This window comes from Benincasa hispida, chromosome 8, assembly GCF_009727055.1.
Source record: "Benincasa hispida cultivar B227 chromosome 8, ASM972705v1, whole genome shotgun sequence".
Taxonomy (NCBI): domain Eukaryota; kingdom Viridiplantae; phylum Streptophyta; class Magnoliopsida; order Cucurbitales; family Cucurbitaceae; genus Benincasa; species Benincasa hispida.
In genome coordinates this window covers 50,568,178-50,590,652 of record NC_052356.1, presented here as the reverse complement: position 1 = coordinate 50,590,652, position 22,475 = coordinate 50,568,178, and the positions used below count along the sequence as shown (strand labels likewise).

At 37.2% G+C, this 22,475-nt stretch overlaps 1 protein-coding gene across 1 annotated transcript; it reads right to left on the bottom strand.

Annotated features, from left to right (window-relative positions):
- Positions 1-178: 178 nt before the first annotated feature.
- LOC120082438 (cysteine-rich repeat secretory protein 55-like) lies at positions 179-1,112 on the bottom strand. The gene is made up of 2 exons (XM_039037605.1): positions 356-1,112; positions 179-261 (listed from the first exon to the last, which is right to left on the bottom strand). The coding sequence occupies exons 1-2, from the start codon at positions 1,110-1,112 to the stop codon at positions 179-181; spliced, it is 840 nt and encodes a 279-aa protein (XP_038893533.1).
- Between the last annotated feature and the right edge of the window lie 21,363 nt (positions 1,113-22,475).

Genomic DNA, 22,475 nt, shown 5'->3' with positions numbered 1-22,475 from the left:
GAAATAAAAGAAGCTTCCCCTACTTAGAGAGATGACTTTAGTTAGATTTGCAAGTTAAATACAAGTAGGATTTATGATAAAGAATACAAAATGAAAAGGAAAAACCAAGGAAAAGGAAAGTCTTCAAGTTGCAGATTCAAGACTTCCATCAAATAAAAAATATCCCAACTTTCAGCAGCTAGAGAATCATCAGAAGCATCATTAACACTGCAAGAGAAATGAACATTGTTCTGCCACCATCTGGAAAAGGCCATCTTCCACCTGCATTACAAAATGAAACTCTTTTTACAGTGTGTTCTTGCCAACAACTCAAACAAGAAAATCCATTAATTAAAAACACAAACTCTGAACTCACCTGCACTTGTTGAAACATTGAAGTAAAACTGATGATCATGATACCACATAAAGCAATTGAATCCATAAACTTCCCAATCTTTCTTACTCCCAATGGTTGTCCTGAAGGCATCCAATTGAGAGTTGAGGCACTGAGCACAATCACTCCCACTGATATCTCTAGTACACTGAGCCATCCCATATCTCTTCCCTCTCAACCCAGCATCCAACACATCAGTTTGAAACATCAAATTTTGATTAGGGGCAGAGGAAGCCAATCCACTCATTAAAGACAAACCATTTGAAACCAAAGATGGGTCATCATAATTAGTGTCATTAAAAATAGCCACAGAAGTTTGACCCAAAACACCAATGAAGTTATCAGTGGAATACCTAAGAAAACACCATGTAAACCAAATTATAACATCTTTGCTCTCAGGACACTCCGAAAGGGCAAAAGCAGAGGAGTTTCTTATACAACTACCACAGTTGATTGCAGAAATGTCACCTCTGCATTGTACAAGACCAAAGATTTGGTTCGAACTCTCTCCAATGGAAGTGCTGTAAAAACCTCTGAAAAGAGGCCCATTTTCAGCCAGATGGTCCAAAAGATTCTTCAGATTGGCCTTGAAATCGTTCTCAGCTGTAAAGTTATCAGATTTAGAACACTGTTGGCCACAATTCATGTTCATATCAGCACAGCAAACGAAAGAACCAAATATTATTAACAGTAAAGTTGCAGATATATACAAGATTGACATGAATTTGAATGCTTCCATTTCATTCGGATGGTATTTTCCTCTCAAGCTTGAACTTGATATGGAGTTGAAGTTTTAGCACCTGGTTAAGATTTAAGAACACTCATTAAAAAAAAAAAAAAAAAAAGGTCAGCCTTTTTTTTTTCTATTAGTTGTTTTTTGTGCACAAAAGTCAACTTCATTTCTATGATTGCTGAATGGATAATTAAATTAAAAGCAACTTTGCTAAAAGTCAACTCCAATTTCATCCTAATTTGGCAAATGATAGTGGCCTTTACATATTTTCAGGAGGCAAGATCAGTAAACTCAAGTGCCTAAGATTGACATTTCATTGTTCATGGATGAGAAAGGAAAAGTGTTTTCATGAAACTATAGGTTTGGCATAGCATAAGAGGTGAATCACAGGTTACAAACCTCCAACCTCTTGGTCAATAATATTTATTTTAAATCAGTTGAGTTACTCTATAAGATCAAAATTTTTTATTATATGCCAAGACGTTTCTATCTTATCGATATTTCCATCGACGTTTTCGAGATCTCTAGACATCCCCTCATATCCATATTTAAAACTTAGTTCCCACTAAACTTGTATACAACATGGAAAAAAGTCAACTTTACAGGAGCTTTAATTCTTAGCTTAGAATTACCTATGCCTGAAATGCAGAAAATTAAGTTGGTTATGCTTTAATCCATATAATAATGGCAAAGCAATAAGATTAGATGAGGGTAAAATAAAGGTAATGATGAGCTTAATTACAGATTGATCTGAGATGGATAAGATTTATTATATCCATGGAAAAGAAGTTGATAGGGACAAGGCAATTATATTTTGCTGTATTACTCTTTTTGCTTTTTCCAGGAGAAAGATAATGAATGGTATTTAAAATAATTAGGATTAATTAAACCAAGTGATCTTTGGATTGCTTGTACTGTCATGTTACTGTTTTAAATCGATATGTACGAAAATCATATTATTGGATTCATGATTTCTAAATGGATTCCTAGCCCACAGAATCAAACCCTTTTTTTTTTTTCTGTAATTCTTTTTTTAAAAAAACAAAAACAAATAAACAAATAAACAATGTCAAAGAGTGTTGAACTTTTCAATTGAGCTCAACATATTCTTGGGTCAATTTCAAATGGATAGAGTGGGCTATTATATTCCACTTCATATATAATATATAATCCTATATTATATATAATCCATTTACCTCTTATCAATTTGAATATTTCAAATCAACACTAAGAACTGATCCTCACTGAATCTATTGAGATACCAAGGGGGGCTTATGGATCTGTAGTTTGAAGCTCTAATGGTACGTGAATAACTTATTAAACTCTTTAGTCACGGGATCCACCATCCATTAACTGCCAGGTACTCTATTAAAGATCGGCAGCTGAACTCTCCTTACCACAGATATATTATGTGTCCATCTTAAACAATCAGTAGTGCGACAACCCTTCACAGATCACTCGTAAGTACAGCTCGGCCAATAACCATTATGCCTTGTAGTTACATCTAACTCCTTAAGTACCATTAATCTCTCTAATGAACATAAGTCATAGTCTTACTATGACTAAGTCCTCTCTTCCAAAGAGAAGTTGTGGCCACTATGTTCAAGCCTTAGAATCAGCCCTTAAGGGGGCAATATCTCTACTTATTCCTACATCGGGAAAGGAGTGAATTCCATCTTGTGGATTGAGTTTCTAACTCCCAGATCAGATAAGTCCCCAAAAAGGTAGGCATGTTAAATTAGCAATCTGGTCGCTCTCACCCATACTAATCAAAGGACCACCCTCAAAGGTAGGAGTTCCAAAACAATCAAGATTGAGGACGTGTCACCTATGGTCGTTTAGGTGAGATGTAAGTCTCTAGTATCAATGGCGTTATATACAGAGTCTAGTCATCTCATGGTCTAGTTTCATACAAAATCTTTGTATAGGATACCTCCGCTCGCACGTCTCCACATGAATGGTCAGGATCTACAATCTGTAGTGATTTACAACACTTACAAATCTCTACAAAGCAGGTCGTATCCGTAGTGTCACTAGGATCAGATACCCAACCTTAATCCTTATACTACAGACCTATTTAGGTTATCACTTAAGGCATGATCCACTTGTACATCACATATACATACTTAAGTTCACATAAGATAACCAAGGAGCTTTGTTTATTGGATATGAGTAAAAGCCAGAATGAAATAATATTTATTTTATTCATCAAACAATGTGTATCATTACAAACAACGAGACTCCGAGAGAATTAGGACACTAATCCCAACACCTTATAGATCAATTTAAAACAATTTAATCTTTTATGCCAATCAATTTAATCGTATTAAACCGATTTTAAAAGATTAATCTAGGTTACTAATCTCATTAGAACCAATTGAGCTTAGATCTATCTCAATTCAATTTAAAAACCTTTTAAAAAACATAAGTTCACCCTAGGTCCGCATGCAGCTCTTTCTTATCGATTTTAGTTCTAATTTCCTTTATAACACTTATAGCGGAAACAACCAAAACCACAACGCAAAGCTAAACACATACAAGGCATTCATAACGATTATAAACAGCCAAAATGTTATGCTCAATGCATTGTTCATTCATTACTACCTTTTTATATAACTCTTATATAAACAAGCAACGAAACAAGCAAAACATGCTTCCATACACCCTTATACTATAATGCTTACAATAAAAGGATGATGCATGAATTTGCTTACTGCATGCTGAATATAACTCTTATATTTCATGATGCATATGCATGCTTTCACGTAATTTCTTCATGCAATATTATAATACTTAAAATACATGATGCGTTAATAATTGCACAACCTAAGATGAGTTTTTAAACTATATGTCAAACACTTTGCCATATATACACCATACATCACATGTATAATAAACAAATATTGATGAACCGAGTAAAATTGCCTTAAATCCTCAAAACTAAAGCTAACTATTACAAAACAAGAAGTCTGCGGTTCAAACAGGCGAACCGGGTCTTGAATCATCTGGGCAAAGCAACGCGTCTCCAACTGATCATGTACCAAACACCCCACGATCGTCTACACGAAAAGAAAAAATGTTTTGCTCTATCGTTTACCAACACTTCAAGAGCTAAACGATCGTATAGCAATGATCATGTACCTTTTACTATGCGATGAAGCACGAGGTACGCGATCGTCTAACGCGTCGCGCACAACGCAAGCCTTATACGATTGTCTAAACGACTACTATGCGATGAAGCACAATCGTCTAAACGATCATTGAACGAGCGACTTCGTATCGTATATTGCATGATCGTGTAGTCAATAACTATGCGATAAGGCATGCTAACTAATGCGTTATTTTATTGAATGGAATTATGGATGATATGCAGTGATAGATTGTGTTGTGTACTCAAGTTTCCCCAGTGGAATTCAAATGTAAATTCCTCTGAGTTTTCTGGTAAGTCCAGGGTCAAACACACGGACTTGTGAAAATAGTTGCGTTGATGATTTTATGAAAACTTGCGGTAACCAGTTAAATGAATAAATCGTTGGGTTTATTGTTGCTTTGATGAAAATAAATAACGAATGCAGCAGAGTTGAAAAGAGTTGGTAAACGGGAAATACGATGAATATGCGGTGAATGGGTTGAGAAAAGTTTCGATTAACACTCCCTAAAATGTGTCCATGCTTACGATCATGCAACATGCATACAATAGCAACCACCTCTCGGCGTGAATGCTACGGCTTCTAAGGCTAGAACGCATGCGATAAATATGCAATAAGTCTACAGGGTTTACACATAAACCTCTATCTCTATTTATGCGATGACAACATGACATTCACACAAATATGCGACCACATAATATCACTCCTATTCCTAGGTTGTATGCAATGCAAGTTGACAAACAGAGCTTATCTCTAAGTCTCTATCTCTTATTTATGCAAACCTAATCTTGCTCTTTCGAGTTCAGATTCTAACCTAGCTCTCTCGAGTCATTAAGTTCTTTCTTTAGATTCTTTCTCAAGTAACTCTAAAGGGTATTTTGCACAGCATAAACAAGACAATCACAAGCGATGAACTTCCTAGATCATGTTAACTTAGTTCTTCTGAACCCATTCAACTAGTTAGCTACTCATGCGTATTAAGAGAGTGAGCAGGTGTAGAAATAGAACTTCCATTGAATAGATATGAGATGAAGTACAAAATAATAATGCAAGTATAGTAAAGAGCCTGGTAGCAATTTCTTGCTGCCAAGCGTTTACACTGTTTCTACTCGTGCTTCTAAGGATATTCTCGCTCTCGTGAGAGTCAGCCCGCTCTCTGCTCTTACGCCCCAAGGTTCTCTCTCGAGCTGCCCTGGGTGATCTCCGGCGTTACCACTCTTCTCTTGCTCCACCGTAAAATGGAGAAGAAAACTATGAACAGAGCACTGATGAATTCGTTAACTGATCAACCCCTTTTCTGAAGATTGCACTTGGTATTTATAGGGCATCAAAGGGAAATGCGGCTTCTCTCTCCCTGTTGTACAGATGGGACAGCTTTAATTCCTAATTAACGCGCTGGATGATTGGTACCGATAAAGTTGAATGTACTTTGTGACCGTTATCGGCTGTCAACTTAATTTGGATCTGACTGTCATTAGCTTTCTTTCTCATCGCTCTTAATTATCCTATCACTCGAATGCGCCCACCTTGTTGCGCAGACCAAGTTGCGGTGATTCTTCTTGGGCGAATGTTTGCGAGCACGATCAATGCAAAGTCTTGCGGTGAAGTTGCACTCGACCATTGTATTCCTATGATCGCAATCTTAGCATTGCGTTAACGCATATTCTACACAAAAATGTAAAGATCAACTGCTCTAATGCGTTGGACGCATGCGACCACAATATTATAGAATTTATGCTTAATGGACGCAATTTAACATATTTCATCAACGCAATCCAACATTGTTTAAAAACTTAGCACTATGATAACGTGCATTTCTACCCGTTATCACACCCCCAAATTTAAACAATGCTTATCCTCAAGCATAAGCTGAAGATTCCTTTAGCAAGTTAACCGCAAAGTTTTCTTCCCTAGATTTCTCAAGGATACTTCATTCAAATCCTATATACCAGAATTTTCTTAAGTCTTATTCAAGTCTCTTCTATCCATTTGGAAGAGATGATGGAAGCCGGAGTTCATTTTGGTCATGGTACTAGGAAATGGAATCCTAGAATGGCACCTTATATCTGTACAAAACGTAAAGGTATTCATATTATAAATCTTACTAGAACTGCTCGTTTTTTATCAGAAGCTTGTGATTTAGTTTTTGATGCAGCAAGTAGGGGCAAACAATTCTTAATTGTTGGTACCAAAAATAAAGCAGCGGATTAAGTAGCCTAGGCTGCAACAAGGGCTCGGTGTCATTATGTTAATAAAAAAATGGCTCGTGGGGATGTTAACAAATTGGTCTACTACAGAAACGAGACTTCATAAGTTTAGGGACTTGAGAACAGAACAAAAAGCCCAAAATACGATTAATCCGGCATGGGCTACATGAGCCCCCAATAGTTTACCGGATAAATTGATAAGTCGGGCATTCCCGGCCCACCAAGCGAAACCGGTGGTTTCTTGGTCACAACCAGCTAAAGCTGAAGTTCCATTAAAGAGCGTTTCCACGGGGTAGAACCTCCTCAGGGAATATAAGGTTTTCATGAGGCTGATCTTGAGCCGCCATCCAAGCACGAATACCTTCGTTTAATAAGAATATTTTTGGTAATTTAAGACTTAGGGATTACAAAGCTTAACTTTCAAAAGGACTTTACTAAATTCCGGAACATCGCATGATTTATTTCAAAAAGAAAATTTTCCACTGAGGTGTCAAATGATTTATCTTTGTACAAAAATTTTCTTTATTACTATTTTTTTTGACCTGCGCTGATCCGAGTGCCTTGCCTTCGTTTTGGCTTGCCCTCACGTGTGTCATGCGGACATTCAACTACGAGCAATGCACTCTTTCTCAGACTAAACCCATACCAATTTGGTAGTGGAGTTGCGGTCATTGATTTATGTGTTGATCCTGATGACTTACTTTCGTTTTGGCTTGCCCTACGTGTGTCATGCGGACATCCAACTATGGGTAAGTGCCTTTCACAACTTAACTCTTATCAACAAGGGTTTCCCATTGCCTTGACAGTGGAGTTGTTATTCTAAAAATGTTTTTTTTTTTTTGTAGAAGATAACAAGGTCGAAAATAAATATCTCAACCCCAAATTTAAAATGCGGTAATGTCCTCATTGCAAAAGAAGTTAAAACAAGTCATGCGATGGTCATAGAATGCTTGTAAAGAGAATTTGAAAGAAAGTTAGCTAACCCTAACTTCTAGAATTATTTCATGAGGTGACTATTTTAAGAACTAAGTTGACTCTAGTGTATATGAAAGATAGAAGTATATTTATCATCATTGAAATCATACTTGGATAAGAAACAAAATGTGGTAATTACTAAATTTATCTATGTCAAATGATTGCGGTGATTAAAGAGGATGGAGTGATAAAATTTTGAAAATTAAAATGCAATGTGATAGCGCAAAATTGTGGAAATAGAGCTAAGGAAGAGTACACTCCAAATTTTATGTTGTCACCGCATTGTATTGACGCCATCCATCTTTGCGGCGATCACTCTCATTGGGTTACGGTGATGTAATAAGATAAGTGTTGCTTCGCGTAACATTTCCACAATCCAGCGGCTCGAATCCGTTGTAAAGAAAACAAAGAGAGGGTCAAATTATTTAAACTGAATAAAAATCATTATCGTAACTTTTTTTTTTTGTAGAATATGATAGTGATAGTAAAGTATAAGGATAATATAAAATTGAAAAGATAGTGAAAATTTCGAGTAATGGAGAAAGAGTTGAAGACTTGAGGTTTCCCAAAACTTGCATTCCTTGATAAAGTTGCGATCATTTGATAATGCAGGACCACCTACTTCCTTCTTTATTCAAAGTCTCTTAGTTCTATGGAGTCGAGCTTGGCGATGTCAGTCTTCTTCATGGTAGCCTTTACTCGCTGCCCACATTGACTTTGAATATGTTGGTTCCGTCGTCATTTGATAATTACACTGCACCATTCCAAAGTACTTGTCGAATTATGAACGGTCCGGACTAACGTGACTTTAGCTTTCCCGAGAAAAGTTGCAGACGTGAATTGAAAAGCAAGACTTTTTGCCCGATTTGGAGGTTTCCTTACTGCATAATGCGTTGATTATGGCCAGCACTTGGTGCACTCTTTGTAAATCTTCTCATTTTCATAATGCGTTGTTCTTTCATTCTTCTAGGCTCGACCAGTTGCATTTTCTGCGCTTCTCTGCCTTCTTCAAAACAAAATTCAAGTTCTTTACCATCCACAGTGCCTTATATTCCAGCTCCAAAGGCAAATGAATCGCCTTACCAAATACCAGCGCATAGGGGGACATACCAATGGGTGTTTAAAATGTGGTCTGGTATGCCCACAACGCCTCGTCAAGCTTTGTTGCCAGTCTTTTCGTGAAGGCTTTACTACCTTTTCAAGTATCAATTTAATTTCTCCGATTGACACTTCATCTTGGCCATTCGTTTGTAGATGGTATAACGGTGGCCATTTTGTGGAGGATATTGTACTTTGCACAGCAACTCTTTGATATTGTGAATGACAAAGTATGATCCTTCATCACTTATGATGGCACACGGAGTGCCAAAACGAGTGAAAATATTTTTCTTCAGGAACTAGCGAGACTAACCGCCACATCACTTGCAAGCGGCAGCAATTGCTCTACCACTGTAAGAGACATAAAAAAAAAAGGAAAAAAAAAAAAAAAAAAAAAGTCGTCAAACGGCTAATCTAAATATAATGCTTACGCGTTTTGAAGGGAGGGAATGATCCCATGGTAATCAATACCCCCATAACATCAAAATAGTTCTAGGCTCCAAAGATAGTATTCATTGGCATTGCGTTCTTCCCATCGAAATGTTACCTGTGCATTGACCAACCGAGTCACATTTCATTGCGTAGTCGGCAGCATCCTTAAACAATGAAGGCCAAAGAATCCACTTTGGCAAAATATTTGGCTGCAGTAGCGTTGTGCCTCCATAATGGCGAATCGTGGCAAGAGTGACAATAATGCCGTTGTTGAGCAGCATCTGGTATGCATAATCGAATGATTTGGTCTGCACATCTTTTATACAGATTCGGCTCATCCCAATAATAGTGTTTGCATTCATTCTTGAGCTTCTTTCGTTGATAGTAGGTGTAATCTTCAGGGAATTATTCACAAACCAAGTAATTAACGATGTCCGCATACCAGGGCAATTCTTCTATGTGTAATAGATGCTCGTCCGGAAACACGGCACTCACTTTAGATTCATTGCGATCAACCTCAGGATTTTCCAGTCTGGACAAGTGATCCGCAACTTGATTCTCTGTCCCCTTCCGATCAATTATTTCAATATCAAATTCTTAAAGGAGGAGAACCCATCTGATCAACCTCGGCTTTGCGTCCTTCTTTGTCATCAAATATTTGATTGTCGAGTGATCAGTGTGAATGAGTACCTTGGTTCCCAATAGATATGCCCGAAACTTTTCCAATGCAAAAATCACAGCCAGGAGTTCTTTTTCAGTGGTGGTATAATTGATTTGAGCAGGGTTCAGAGTTTTACTCGCATATGCGATGGGGAGCAAAATAGTTTTCTTCTTTTGTGCTAATGCGGCTCCCATCGCATACCCGCTTGCGTCGCACATGATTTCGAACGGTAGTATCCAATTCGGCATAATCAAGACGGGCATGGTAATCAGCGCATCTTTTAAACCTCGGAATGCGTTGAGGCAATTGTTGTCAAATTCATACTTTCTGTCCACCTCTAACAACACACTCAGTGGTCGTGCAATCTTAGAAAAGTATTTAACAAATCGTCTATAGAATCCAGCATGCCCTAAGAAGCTTCACACAGCCTTCACGCTAGTTGGAGGTGGAAGCTTTTCAATTGCGTCGATCTTTGCCTTGTCCACCTTCAACCCTTCTTGGGAGACCTTGTGTCCCAACACTATATCCACTTTCACCATGAAGTGATATCTTTTCCAGTTGAGCACCAAGTTCGTCTCTTCACATCTTTTCAGAATTTTCTCCAAATTGGCCAGGCAAACTTCATAAGTGTTCTTATAAACGGAGAAGTCATCCATAAACACTTCCATTGAGTCCTCGAGATAATCTGAAAAGATCGCCATCATGCACCTTTGGAACGTGCTTGGCGCATTGCAGAGGCCAAACGACATGCGGCGAAAAGCGAATGTCCCATATGGGCAGGTAAATGTGGTCTTGTCTTGGTCTTCAGGAGCTATCATGATTTGATTGTACTCGGCATATCCATCCAAGAAGCAGTAAAAATCATTTCCTGCTAGTCTGTCTAGCATTTGATCAATGAATGGCAGAGGGAAGTGATCTTTCATTGTGGCCGCATTCAATTTTCGGTAGTTCATATATATGCGCCATCCAGTGATGGTTCTTTACGGTATTAATTCATTGTTCTCATTTGGGACTACTGTCATTTCACCCTTCTTCGGCACACATTGCACGGGGCTGACCCATGTGCTGTCTGCAATAGGATAGATAATGCCCGCATCTAGCCACTTGATATCTCCTTTTTGACGACCTTCCTCATCGCAGGGTTAAGTCTGGCTGATTTTCAATAGTTGCTTTGTGGTCGTCTTCAAGATAAATGTGGTGCATGTAGTATGCGGGGCTAATTCCTCTAATGTCAGCGAGCATCCAGCCGATTGCTTGCTCATATTTCTTGAGAATGCTCATCAACGCATTCTCTTGATCTTCGTTGAGCGCAGAGGAAATTATCACTGGCAGCTTCTCATCTTGCCCCAGAAATGCGTACTTAAAATGTGTTGGTAGGGTTTTTAATTCAAGGGTTGATGGTTCCACGAGAGAAGGTTGCATTATTTTTCTTTCTTCCTTCGGCTCTTCTTCTTGCGTTGCGATCGATCCTTGTTCTTTGTTTGTTTTTGCTACAATCGCATTGCATGCAGCTACAGATACGTTGGCATCCTCTTCTTCACACTCTTCATCAGACTTTTCTTCTTCAATTAAATTCAGGTCATCATCAGAATCTTGCACGTCTTCTTCATCCGAAAATTTCATGCCACGAATTATATTAAATTTGAGCTTCTGTCTGTTTATACTCAACGTGATTTCTCTTTGTGCACATCAATTTGAGCTCGACCCGTTGATGAAAAAGGTCGCCCCAAAATGATGGGCACATCTTTGTCGGCCTCATAGTCTAGGATGATGAAGTCAGCTGGCAAAATAAACTTATCAATCGTGATCAGCACATCCTTCACCTTACCTTCTGGATGAACAAGAGATCTGTCAGCCAATTGGAGAGTCACGGATGTGGGCACAAGTTGCCCCACATTTAATTGTCTAAAAATTGACAGCGGCATCAAATTTATGTTGCCCCTCAAGTCACACAGGGTTTGCCCAACATAGAGTCCTCCCATGGAGCAAGGAATAGTGAAGCTCCCAGGATCGCTCATCTTCAGTGGAATAATAGATTTGGAACTTTGCATTAATGCCACCGTGATAAATTTTCCAGCGCCTCTCTTCTTAGTTACCATGACCTTCAAAAACTTGGCATAGACAGGCATTTCCTCAATCACTTCATTGAAAGGAATGTTAACATGTAATTACTTTAACATAGATAAGAAGCGTTGGTACTGTACCTCTTCATTTTTCTTCTTTCTTAACCTCTGAGGGAAAGGTGGTAACTGGACTTTCACGATTCTTGTTTCATTTGGCTTTGAGGTTGATGCAACCTCAGGTTCCACTGCTTCGTTCTCTCTTTCTTCTTCTTGCGTTACCGCAATCTCGGGCTCAGTTGCGATGGAAGTCGTTCTACTCTGGTCCTTCCTTTCTCCCTCCACAGTCTTTTTACTATGTAATGTCACAACCTGACATTACTCCTTACTTGATCCCCCTGGGTTGCATGGAAGCTGGGTAGAACTTGGCAACGCCCCTTGCGGTCTACTTTTCAGCTCACTCACAATTTGGCCCATTTGCAATTCCAGGTTGCGGATGGACATAGCCTGACTTTGAAGCACTGTCTCGTTTTTCTCTATATATTGCTTCAATAGGCTCTCTAGAGAAGAAGATTGTGTTGGTTGTTATGAGCTGCTTGCTTGGTTGCTCACCGTTGTTACGTTGGAAAAATCCTGGTGGCCCTTCTTTTTGCGCCACAGATTGAAAATTTTATTGTTGATTCTTCAAAGCAAAATTGGGGTGGTTTCTCCACCCGGAGTTGTAAGTGTTTGAAAAGGGATTATTCTTTACGAAATATATAGATTGTGGATTTTGTAGGCAATCTTCCATTACATGCCCATCACCGCAAGTCGCACAGCTTACAGTGTTTTAACTTATTGCGTTGATTTGCCCACCTTGCGGTGTTGGGCTACTGATCGCCATTCCTTAAATCAAATTCATCATTGCGCTCATTTGATTTTGTAACAAAACAATGGCACCGTTATTTGCGTCGGAATCTTTGAGTCTCAATCTTTGGTCACTCTCCCTCCAGTCTTCATGGTTCTTGGAGATGCGGTCCAAAATATTCTTCGCCTCCTCGTAAGTTTTATCAAGCAGACCACAAGCGGCTGCTACATTGGCAGCAGTCTGCGAAGCAAGATTCAAACCATGATAGAAAATTTCCATTTGAAGGCAGTTTGCTAGCCCATTATGCGAACAATCCCGGACCAACCTTTTAAACTTCACCCAAGCATCGCTGAGCGATTCATCCACATCTTGTTCAAAATTCGTAATAAGCTTTTTTCGTCTTGCGTTCTCGGTAGGTGGAAATACTTTTTCATGAATTTCTCCACTACCTGCTCCCAAGAAGTAATCTCTCCTGGTTCGAGCGAATAAGCCCATTTCCTAGCCTGATCACAAAGAGAAAATGGGAACAACGTTGGTTAAACTTTTTCAACAGAGATGCTCGGGAACACAAAAGTATTGCAGATTTCAATAAAACTTCGGAGGTGGGTGTGCGGATCTTTACCACGCCTTCCTCTGAATTGACCTGCAGTCTGGATCATCTGCAGCATCATCGGTTTCATTTCGCATCTTCTTCCATCGAGGGCAGGCCTCATGATTCCTGGAGAGAAATCATAGAGGTTTAGTGATGCATAGTCCCTAATGAGCCTATGGAGATCGTTTGCCAATAGAATCGGATTCGCCATGACATTATTATCATTTAGTGCTCCACCTCCAGGCTGCTCCGCCATCTCCTCTTTATCGGATTGTGGTTGTTGTTGGCGGTCTCTTAGTCTCCTTTGAAATGTTCTCTCAATCTCTGGGTCGTAGTTCGCTAGAGATTGAGAGTTCTGCAAAGAATTCACAAAAATTACCGTTAACAACTATTTTGCCGAAGTCCTCGACAACGGCACCAAAAACTTGATACGTTATTTTATTGAATGGAATTATGGATGATATACATTGATGGATTGCGTTGTGCACTCAAGTTTCCCCAGGGGAATTCAAGTGTAAATTCCTCTGAGTTTCCTAGTAAGTCCAGGGTCGAACATAGGGACTTGTGAAAATAGTTGCGTTGGTGATTTTATGAAAACTTGCAGTAACCAGTTAAATGAATAAATCGTTGTGTTTGTTGTTGCGTTGATGAAAATAAATAACGAATGCGGCAGAGTTGAAAAGAGTTGGTAAACAGGAAATAAGATGAATATGCGGTGAATGGGTTGAGAAAAGTTTCGGCTAACACTCCCTAGAATGAGTCCATGCTTGCGATCGTGCAACATGAATACAGTAGCAAACCACCTCTCGGCATGAATGCTACGGTTTCTAAGGCTAGAACGAATGCGATAAATATGCGATAAGTCTATAGGGTTTACACATAAACCTCTATCTCTATTTATGCGATGACAACATGACATTCACACAAATATGCGACCATATAATATCACTCTCATTCCTAGGATGCATGCGATGCAAGTTGACAAACAGAGCTGTCTCTAAGTCTCTATCTCTTGTTTATGCAAACCTAATCTTGCTCTTTCGAGTTCAGATTCTAACCTAGCTCTCTCGAGTCATTAGGTTCTTTCTTTAGATTCTCTCTCGAGTAACTCTAAAGGGTATTTTGCACAGCATACAACAAGACAATGGCAAGCGATGAACTTTCTAGATCGTGTTAGCTTAGTTCTTCTCAACCCATTCAACTAGTTTAGCTACTCATGCGTATTAAGAGAGTGAGCAGATGTAGAAATAGAACTTCCATTGAATAGATATAAGATGAAGTACAAAATAAGAATGCAAGTATAGTAAAGAGCCTGGTAGCAATTTCTTGCTGCCAGGCGTTTACACTGTTTCTACTCGTTCTCTAAAGATATTCTCGTTCTCGCGAGAGTCGGTCCACTCTCTGCTCTTATGCTCCAAGATTTTCTCTTGAGCTGCCCTGGGCGATCTCCGGCGTCACCACTCTTCTCTTGCTCCACCGTAAAATAGAGAAGAAAACTATGAACAAAGCATTGATGAATTCGTTAACTGATCAACCCCTTTACTAAAGATTGTACTTGGTATTTATAGGGCATCAAAGGTGAATGACGGCTTCTCTCTCTTGATTGTACAGATGGGATAGTTTTAATTCCTGATTGATGCGTCGGATGATTGTTACCGATAAAGCTGAATGTACTTTGTGACCGTTATCGCTATCAACTTAATTTGGATCCGACTGTCATCAGCTTTCTGTCCCATCGCTTTTAATTATCCTATCATCCAGATGCGCCCACCTTGTTGTGCTGACCAAGTTGCGGTGATTCTTCTTGAGCGAATGTTTACGAGCACGATCAAAGCAAAGTCTTGTGGTGAAGTTGTGCTCGACCATTGTATATCTATGATCGCTATCTCTACATTGCGTTAACGCATATTCTGCACAAAAATGTAAAAATCAACTGCTCTAATGTGTTGGACGCATGCGACCGCAATATTATAGAATTTATGCTTAATGGACGCAATTTAACATATTTCATCAACAGAATCCAACATTGTCTAAGAACTTAGCACTATGATAACGTGCATTTCTACCCATTACCACTAACTACACGATCGTTTAGCGCACGCCTTCTTCTAAACGATGAGCATCATATGCTCCCTCTACGATTGTCTACCTCCAGTTTCTACGCGATCAGGAAACCAATGCTACGCGATAGAGTAAACGATTTACAATACTAAACGATGGTTTAGTAATACACGGTCGTTTAAAGTAAAAATCTACATGGTCGTTTAGATAAATCCCAACAATCGTTTACCTAAGGCTACACGACACAACCAACTCTTGGTCTTCTTCTTCGTTGAGAACCGCATTTTCATGCTTCGAAACTTCATCACAAACGATTGGATTAACTCAAACTCTTTGAATTACAAACTTGATTGCATGTTACATACGCCCAAAAACACAGGAACCCTTACAAATTAACACTTTGTAATTGAAAGAAAGCTTTAAACAAAGGCAATTAAACCTGTAAACATTCATCAACGCCATCCACAAAAGCATTTAACACTTAAACACAAATGCAAAAAACTCACCACGACTGTAAAAGAAGTTCAAAACAGAAGTAAAATTTGGAATATCAGAACAACCTGGCTCTGATACCAATTGAAGAAAATCAGACATGAGGATTTCCATGAGCAACGGAAGGATCTTTCCAAATTTCAATCATATATAAACATACACGATTACAGTCATAAATGGAAATAATAGGCGCAAAACAAAAAATTCAGCATACTTTTCTAAACGATCAATGGATAGAACTAACAAGCCTTTGAAGACTCATCTTCAAGATCCCCCGATCACGAATGCTCGTTCACAATAAGACAGCAACCACAAACGCTCGAATAACACGACTACTACACTACACGATCATAGCGAACTCGAGCACAGCAATCACCAAAAACACGAATACTCCAAACACCACGAACGGCCTCCACAGAACCTCGACTGTGTTGAGTTGAGTATGACACCACCAAAAAGGTTACCTCGGTATTCTCGATATGAGAATCTAGAATGTGGGCTTTGTGTGGACTTGGTTAGAGGCGAGAAACCGAAGGAAGAGAAATCGTGTAAACGATTGAGCAAGTGGGAGAAGATAAAGTTTATCGTATAGGTCGACGCCCAATCGTTTATCAAGTGCTATGTGATCGTTTAGCTAATCGTCCAGTTGAGTATCTATCGTGTAGGAACACTCCATGATCGTCTAATCTCTTCAAGCTTTTGTTTAGTAAATCTGATTTACTTGACAACTAGTCCGTGAGTAATTTCCAAGATTGGAAAACTCAAATCAACATTAACTAAATTTATGAAAACATTTTTTTTATCTCACGATTACCATGAAACCACCAATAACCTTTCACTCAATTGGTTATTATAGAAAAAGAGATAATTATCCAATAATTAATATTATTATAAATATAAATGATAACCAACTTATCGTACTATATTTATAACCTAGTTTTAATATTTCATCTCATGAAACATACAAACTATAGCTCTTTTTCTATTCCATGATACTTAATGTAAATCTCATTTACACCAACCCTCCATTAGATATATCTCATACATCATACTGATCATATATCTATATAATCGAATTACCTCTTGTCAATTTGAACATTTCAAATCAACACCAAAAACTGATCCTCAACTTGAATCCATTGAGCTACCAAGGGGACCTTATGGACCTGTAGCTTGAAGCTCCAACAGTACATGAATAACTAACTAAACTTTTTAGTCACGGGATCCACCATCCATTAACTGCCAGACACTCCACTAAAGACCGACAGCTGAACTCTTCTTACTACAGATATATTATGTGTCAATCTTAACCAATCAATGGTGTGACAACCCTTCACAGATCGCTCGTAAGTACAGCTCGACCAATAATCGTTATGCCCCTGTAGTTACTTCTAACTCCTTAAGTACCACTGATCCCTTTAATGAACATAAGTCATAGTCCTACTATGACCGAGTCCTCTCTTCTAAAGAGAAGTTGTGGCCACTATGTTTAAACCCCGCAATCAGCCCTTAAGGGAACAACATATCTACTTACCTCTGCTTCGGGGAAGAAGTGAATTCCATCTTGTGTAACTGAGTTCCCAGCTCCCAAATCAGACAAGTCCCTAAAAAGGTAGGCATGTTGAGTTCGCAATCTTGCCACTCTCACCCATACTAATCAAAGGACCGCCCTCAAAGGCAGGAGTTCCTAAAACACTCAGGATTGAGGTCATGTCACCTATGATCGTTTAGTTGAGACGTAAGTCTCTAGTATCAACGGCGTTATATACAGAGTCTAGTCATCTCGTGGTCCAGTCTTATATAAACTCTTTGTATAGGACACCCCCGCTCGCATGTCTCCACATGAATGGTCAGGATCTATCATTTGTAGTAATTTATAACACTTGCAAATCTCTACCTTAATCCTTATACTACAAACCTATTTAGGTTATCACTTAAGACATGATCCACTTGTATATCTCATATACATGTTAAAGTTTACATAAGATAACCATGGAACTTTGTTTATTAGATATGAGTAAATGCCAGAATGAAATAACAATTATTTTATTCATAAACGATGTGTATAATTACAAACAACAAGACTTCGAGAGAATTAGGACACAAATCCCAACATAAGGAGCAAGATGTATTATAGGGGTAAAACGGTAATTTTGACCTAGCTATAAATATATATGACCTGTGAAGGATTGACTTACTGATTGTGGTTAAATCAAGTGAACATAAATATATCTACAGTGGGGAGAGTACAACCATTGAGCTATAGTAGTATGTCTCGGTAGTTAACGAATATTGATTAATTCGGTTTAAAGAGTTTAGTCAATTAATCTCAAATCGTTGGAGCTCAAGATCTGTAGTCATTAGGTCCCTCTACTAGCTCATAAAAGGATTAAACCTTATATTAGAATATTGAGTGAATTTGAAATGTTCAAATTCAAATTAGGGTTTGGATAATTATATATTCGATATAATTAACATTTAAATTTATTGAAATTAAACGTATTTGAAGAGTTAAATATATTTAAATAATAATTTAAATATTAATTACATGAATAGGGATTCATGTTTAAATTAGGTATTTTTATCGATTTAATATTTGATATTAAATTATTATTATTTAATTAATTAAATTTGTAATTAATTATTTAATACATTAAATAAATTTCAATTTTAAAAAAAATTCAATTTCAGAAATTGATTAGATTTTATTTAATTCAAATTGTTTGTAAATTAAATTGAAAAACTTGAAATTTTGTTTTAAATCCATTGTGAATTTTTCCCAAAATGAACACCTAGTCCACTTATTTAGTGATATTTGAAGTGTTAAATAGTTAATTAATTGATTTTACATGTTTAATTTGATTAAATACCTCAGAATTCATTTGAATTTCGGGAATGCAAAAGAAATTCGGAAGAAATTTGTGCTGAGAAATTGTTTTTCTGTCTAACCCTCCAATCCAATCCAAATTCCCTCTCAATTGGAGTCCCACCACTCAGTCCAAGACCTGAGATTAGTAGAGAAGACTTTTATGGAGGTCTACTACAAAGCTTGAAGGAGAATTTCGTGGAGAAAGCAAGGAATAATTGGAAATTATCAAAGATATTCAACTTGAAACCCTAATGACAAAATTGTGAACTTGCATGCTTGTTACTCAAATTAATGAAATTAAAGTACTTAATGATTCTATTTGATTTCGTGTTATGCATATTTACTCCATCAACTGACAAGTGCCTCAATATCTTCCTCTGAATCACTATTTTCATCATAATCATCATCAGAAAAGGTCAAAACACAGCTTTTATCCTACTTTAGAGAAAAAAAAATGGGCACTCAACTTGAAAGTGATCATAACCTTCACATTCCCTGCACTTAAGAACTTTTCTTTTTGTTGATAGCCGGTAGATCCAATCTTATCTTCTTCCTTCTTAACATTTTGAAACTTAGTCTGTTTCGAGAGAAGAATTCCTCAAGGTTTGGTGTTCTAGGGTCCATTGTTTCCAGACCTCTTCTCAAGCTGTTTAAGAACTCGATTAAATTGCTTGGAAAGTAACGATATGGAATCAACAAGAAATTCCTCAGAGTCTCTATTAGCCTCATCACGCTCTTCATCATAGGAAGATTACAAAGCAATTCCCTTATTCTTCTTTTCAAGCTTACCTTCCAGAGACATTTCAAAAGTCAGCAAAGAGCCAAACAATTCATCAACTTTTGTAGACGAGATATCCTGTGCTTCTTCAATAGCAGTTACTTTTATATCGAATTTCTTAAGCACTGACCTAAATACTTTCCTGACTAATTTTTCTTCCATTAATTTTTCTCCCAGAGCAAACAACTCATTGGTAGTCCAACAACCGAACATTGAAGTCATCAATGGATTCGTCGTCATGCATTTTCAAATTCTCAGCTTTGAAGCCAACAGTTGTAGCCTAGACATTTTGACCTTTGAAGTTCCCTCATGACCAATAGACAAGATATCTCATGCGTCCTTAGCTAAAACACAAGTGATAATTAAACGAAATATATTTCGATCAGTTCAATTAGATATAGCGTCCAAAGCCTGTGAATTCCCCAAAAGGAGCTTCTTCTTTAGTTTCAAACCATTGAATTCAGGCTTCAAAGTCATTTTACCATCATCACCTTTAATGGTTGGATGAGACCATCCAGTAACTATTGGCTTCTACATTTTGTTGTCGATTGACTTTAAAAACGTAGTCATTTTGGCTTTTCAGTAGAAATAATTTGATCCATCTAGAATAGGGGGACGAGTTGTGGAACCACCTTCCTTGATTTCATCCATGATCAATGCACCTGAAGTAAAGATGATACGTTCTGATACCAAGTGAAAAAACAGACGACTCGTCACTCAGATTACAAATTTCAACCAGAGAGCACAAGCACGTATTGTAACAACAAGATATCAACAATTAGATAATCAAGAAAGAACACGTAGAAGTTGGTAACCCAGTTCAGTGATAGCCACTTACGCCTGGAGGGTTGTATGCCCAAGAAAGATAATCCACTAATATTAAAAAGTCAAGCAATTATAACTTAGTACTTATTTGTAATTATAACGACTATTGTAGTGACTTACATAGAGCCTAACTCACAGATCACCTAGGTTCTCCTAGATGCAAGATTTCCTCTCTAAAGAATTTAGGCTTCATCTAAGTATGTAAATATTAGTGTTGAACACTTCAGTTCCTCCCAGTATTTGAGACTTTCTCTTTAACGTTGTTATCTTCTCCGTTTTTTTCTTCAGTGATTGACCTTCACTAATCTAATTTAAGTATGTCTTAAGTTGGAGCACTCCTTCTTCCATCGTGGTGTCTTAGATTCCCTCTAAGACTGACTGACCTCTTGCACAAAAAGATTTAACAACAATTTGTACAGCGGAATAAAGAACCAAGAACAGCTCAAGATAGACAACGCAACTTTTCGGCTTCCCCAGAAAACAAAAGATTCAAGTGTATTCAATAATTTTGACAGCCCTGGGAAAGCTCCACACTACATTAAATAAGCACGCTGGAAAAGAAACACATCCTCAAAGGAAATTGGCAGACCATAAGAAAAGAAAGAAATCATATAAAGTAAATTTGCCGATTTTTTCCAAATAAGGAAACAAATAATCTCTAGGAAAGACATCTTTTGAAAAATCTTCTGTGACAATCACAACATGATCGTAATCAACATCCTTAAACAAATATGTAGCCAATAACAAAACTCTAACAGTAAGTTAACTAAGAATGAAAATACCTCTTGTTTTGGGTCCTTTTGTGTTTAGGTAAGGTTTGTAGGGATAAAAGAGCTATTTTTAGTAAGAACTAACAATATTTTGTCTTTTCTGCAAAACACCTGATTTTTGCCTATATGTGATCATATCACTCCACAGACAAAAATCCAATGCGTGCGGGCACATCATGCCCTATATCGGCTAAATCTTCTTAGGTCAGTTTGGAACATCAATTTTGTTAATAAGCCCTTTAATCCATCCATTGGAAGTCAATAATCTTTGATGAAGACCCACACTACCAACAAATAGAGATCCACTTCAATACGTCAAACACGAAAGTTCTTATGGAATTAGAATTTTAGTCAAACTTCTACTAGTGAAAGAGAGTTGTCTGACAAGATTCTCCTTTAATTGAGTAACAGAACACCGTTTGAGTGCATGCATGGATGAATCGAGCTAGATAGAGCACCGCTTTCATAAATGAATCAATTTGGACTCACAATTAAGATTTTATTTGAAAATCGTCCATTCATCAATTCTAATCGTCAATTTTATTAGTAAGAAGTCTACACACATGTAAGAATTGAATGCATGGAGAATTTTCAAAAGTAATCTTTGCTTATAACAACTTAGAAGTTTAGTTGAAATAGTTATATGTTTTGCATGATATTTTTCAAACTAAATCTAAAGGAGAGTGTTAGTTAAAAATATGAAACAAGCAGTTGATCAAAGCACATTTTTAGGTGGTTCATTATTATTGTCCCACGATTTAACTAGTTAAGTTAAGATATATTTTCTAGACTAAAAGGTTAATAGTTGAAATATCTTTAACCTCACAATTGGTGAACTTTCAAGAAATTGGGAAAAAAAAAATCTCTTAGTTTATAAAGTAAAACACTAAAGGGCCTTTTGAGGCACTAAGTTGAGGCTTGATATCTGGAGTTCGTATATATATGTGTTTGGAGTATTGGTTTGAGTTCATTATCAGAATTATCTGATGCACTTTTTCTTACTTAAATAATCTATTTTTGTGAGGATTGTTTTGTCTTGAAAATTTTTTTTATTCAATAATATTACTCTTTTAAAAAATAAACTATGGTTTGTGTTTTATTTTATTGCTTTTTAGTACACATTTTTTTTTTTTTTTTTTGGAGTTTTGGAAAATGGAGTTTAGGTTTTACTTTTGGATCATGCAATTCAAACATTTTTAATTTAAGCAATCATTTTACAAATTTATGTATGTGACGTTCCTAATTAAGTTGGACAAAAGTATATTGGATTCATTGAAAAAATTGGATTTATATTATAAATAGAATATCTCAAAATATAATTGTACTATAAATATAATGACCTTATTAATGGTCATGTTATATTGTTGGCACAAAAATATATAACAAAATGGTCACATCCTCCAACCCAATGATATAAAAAAAAAATTATATATGATATAGACCAACAAATGACCAAGTCCACTTACACAAAAAAAAATTACATAAATGTCTATCCAAATCATAATAGATGTGTTCCACAACTTTCTTCAACCTCCCTAACTATAATTCATATT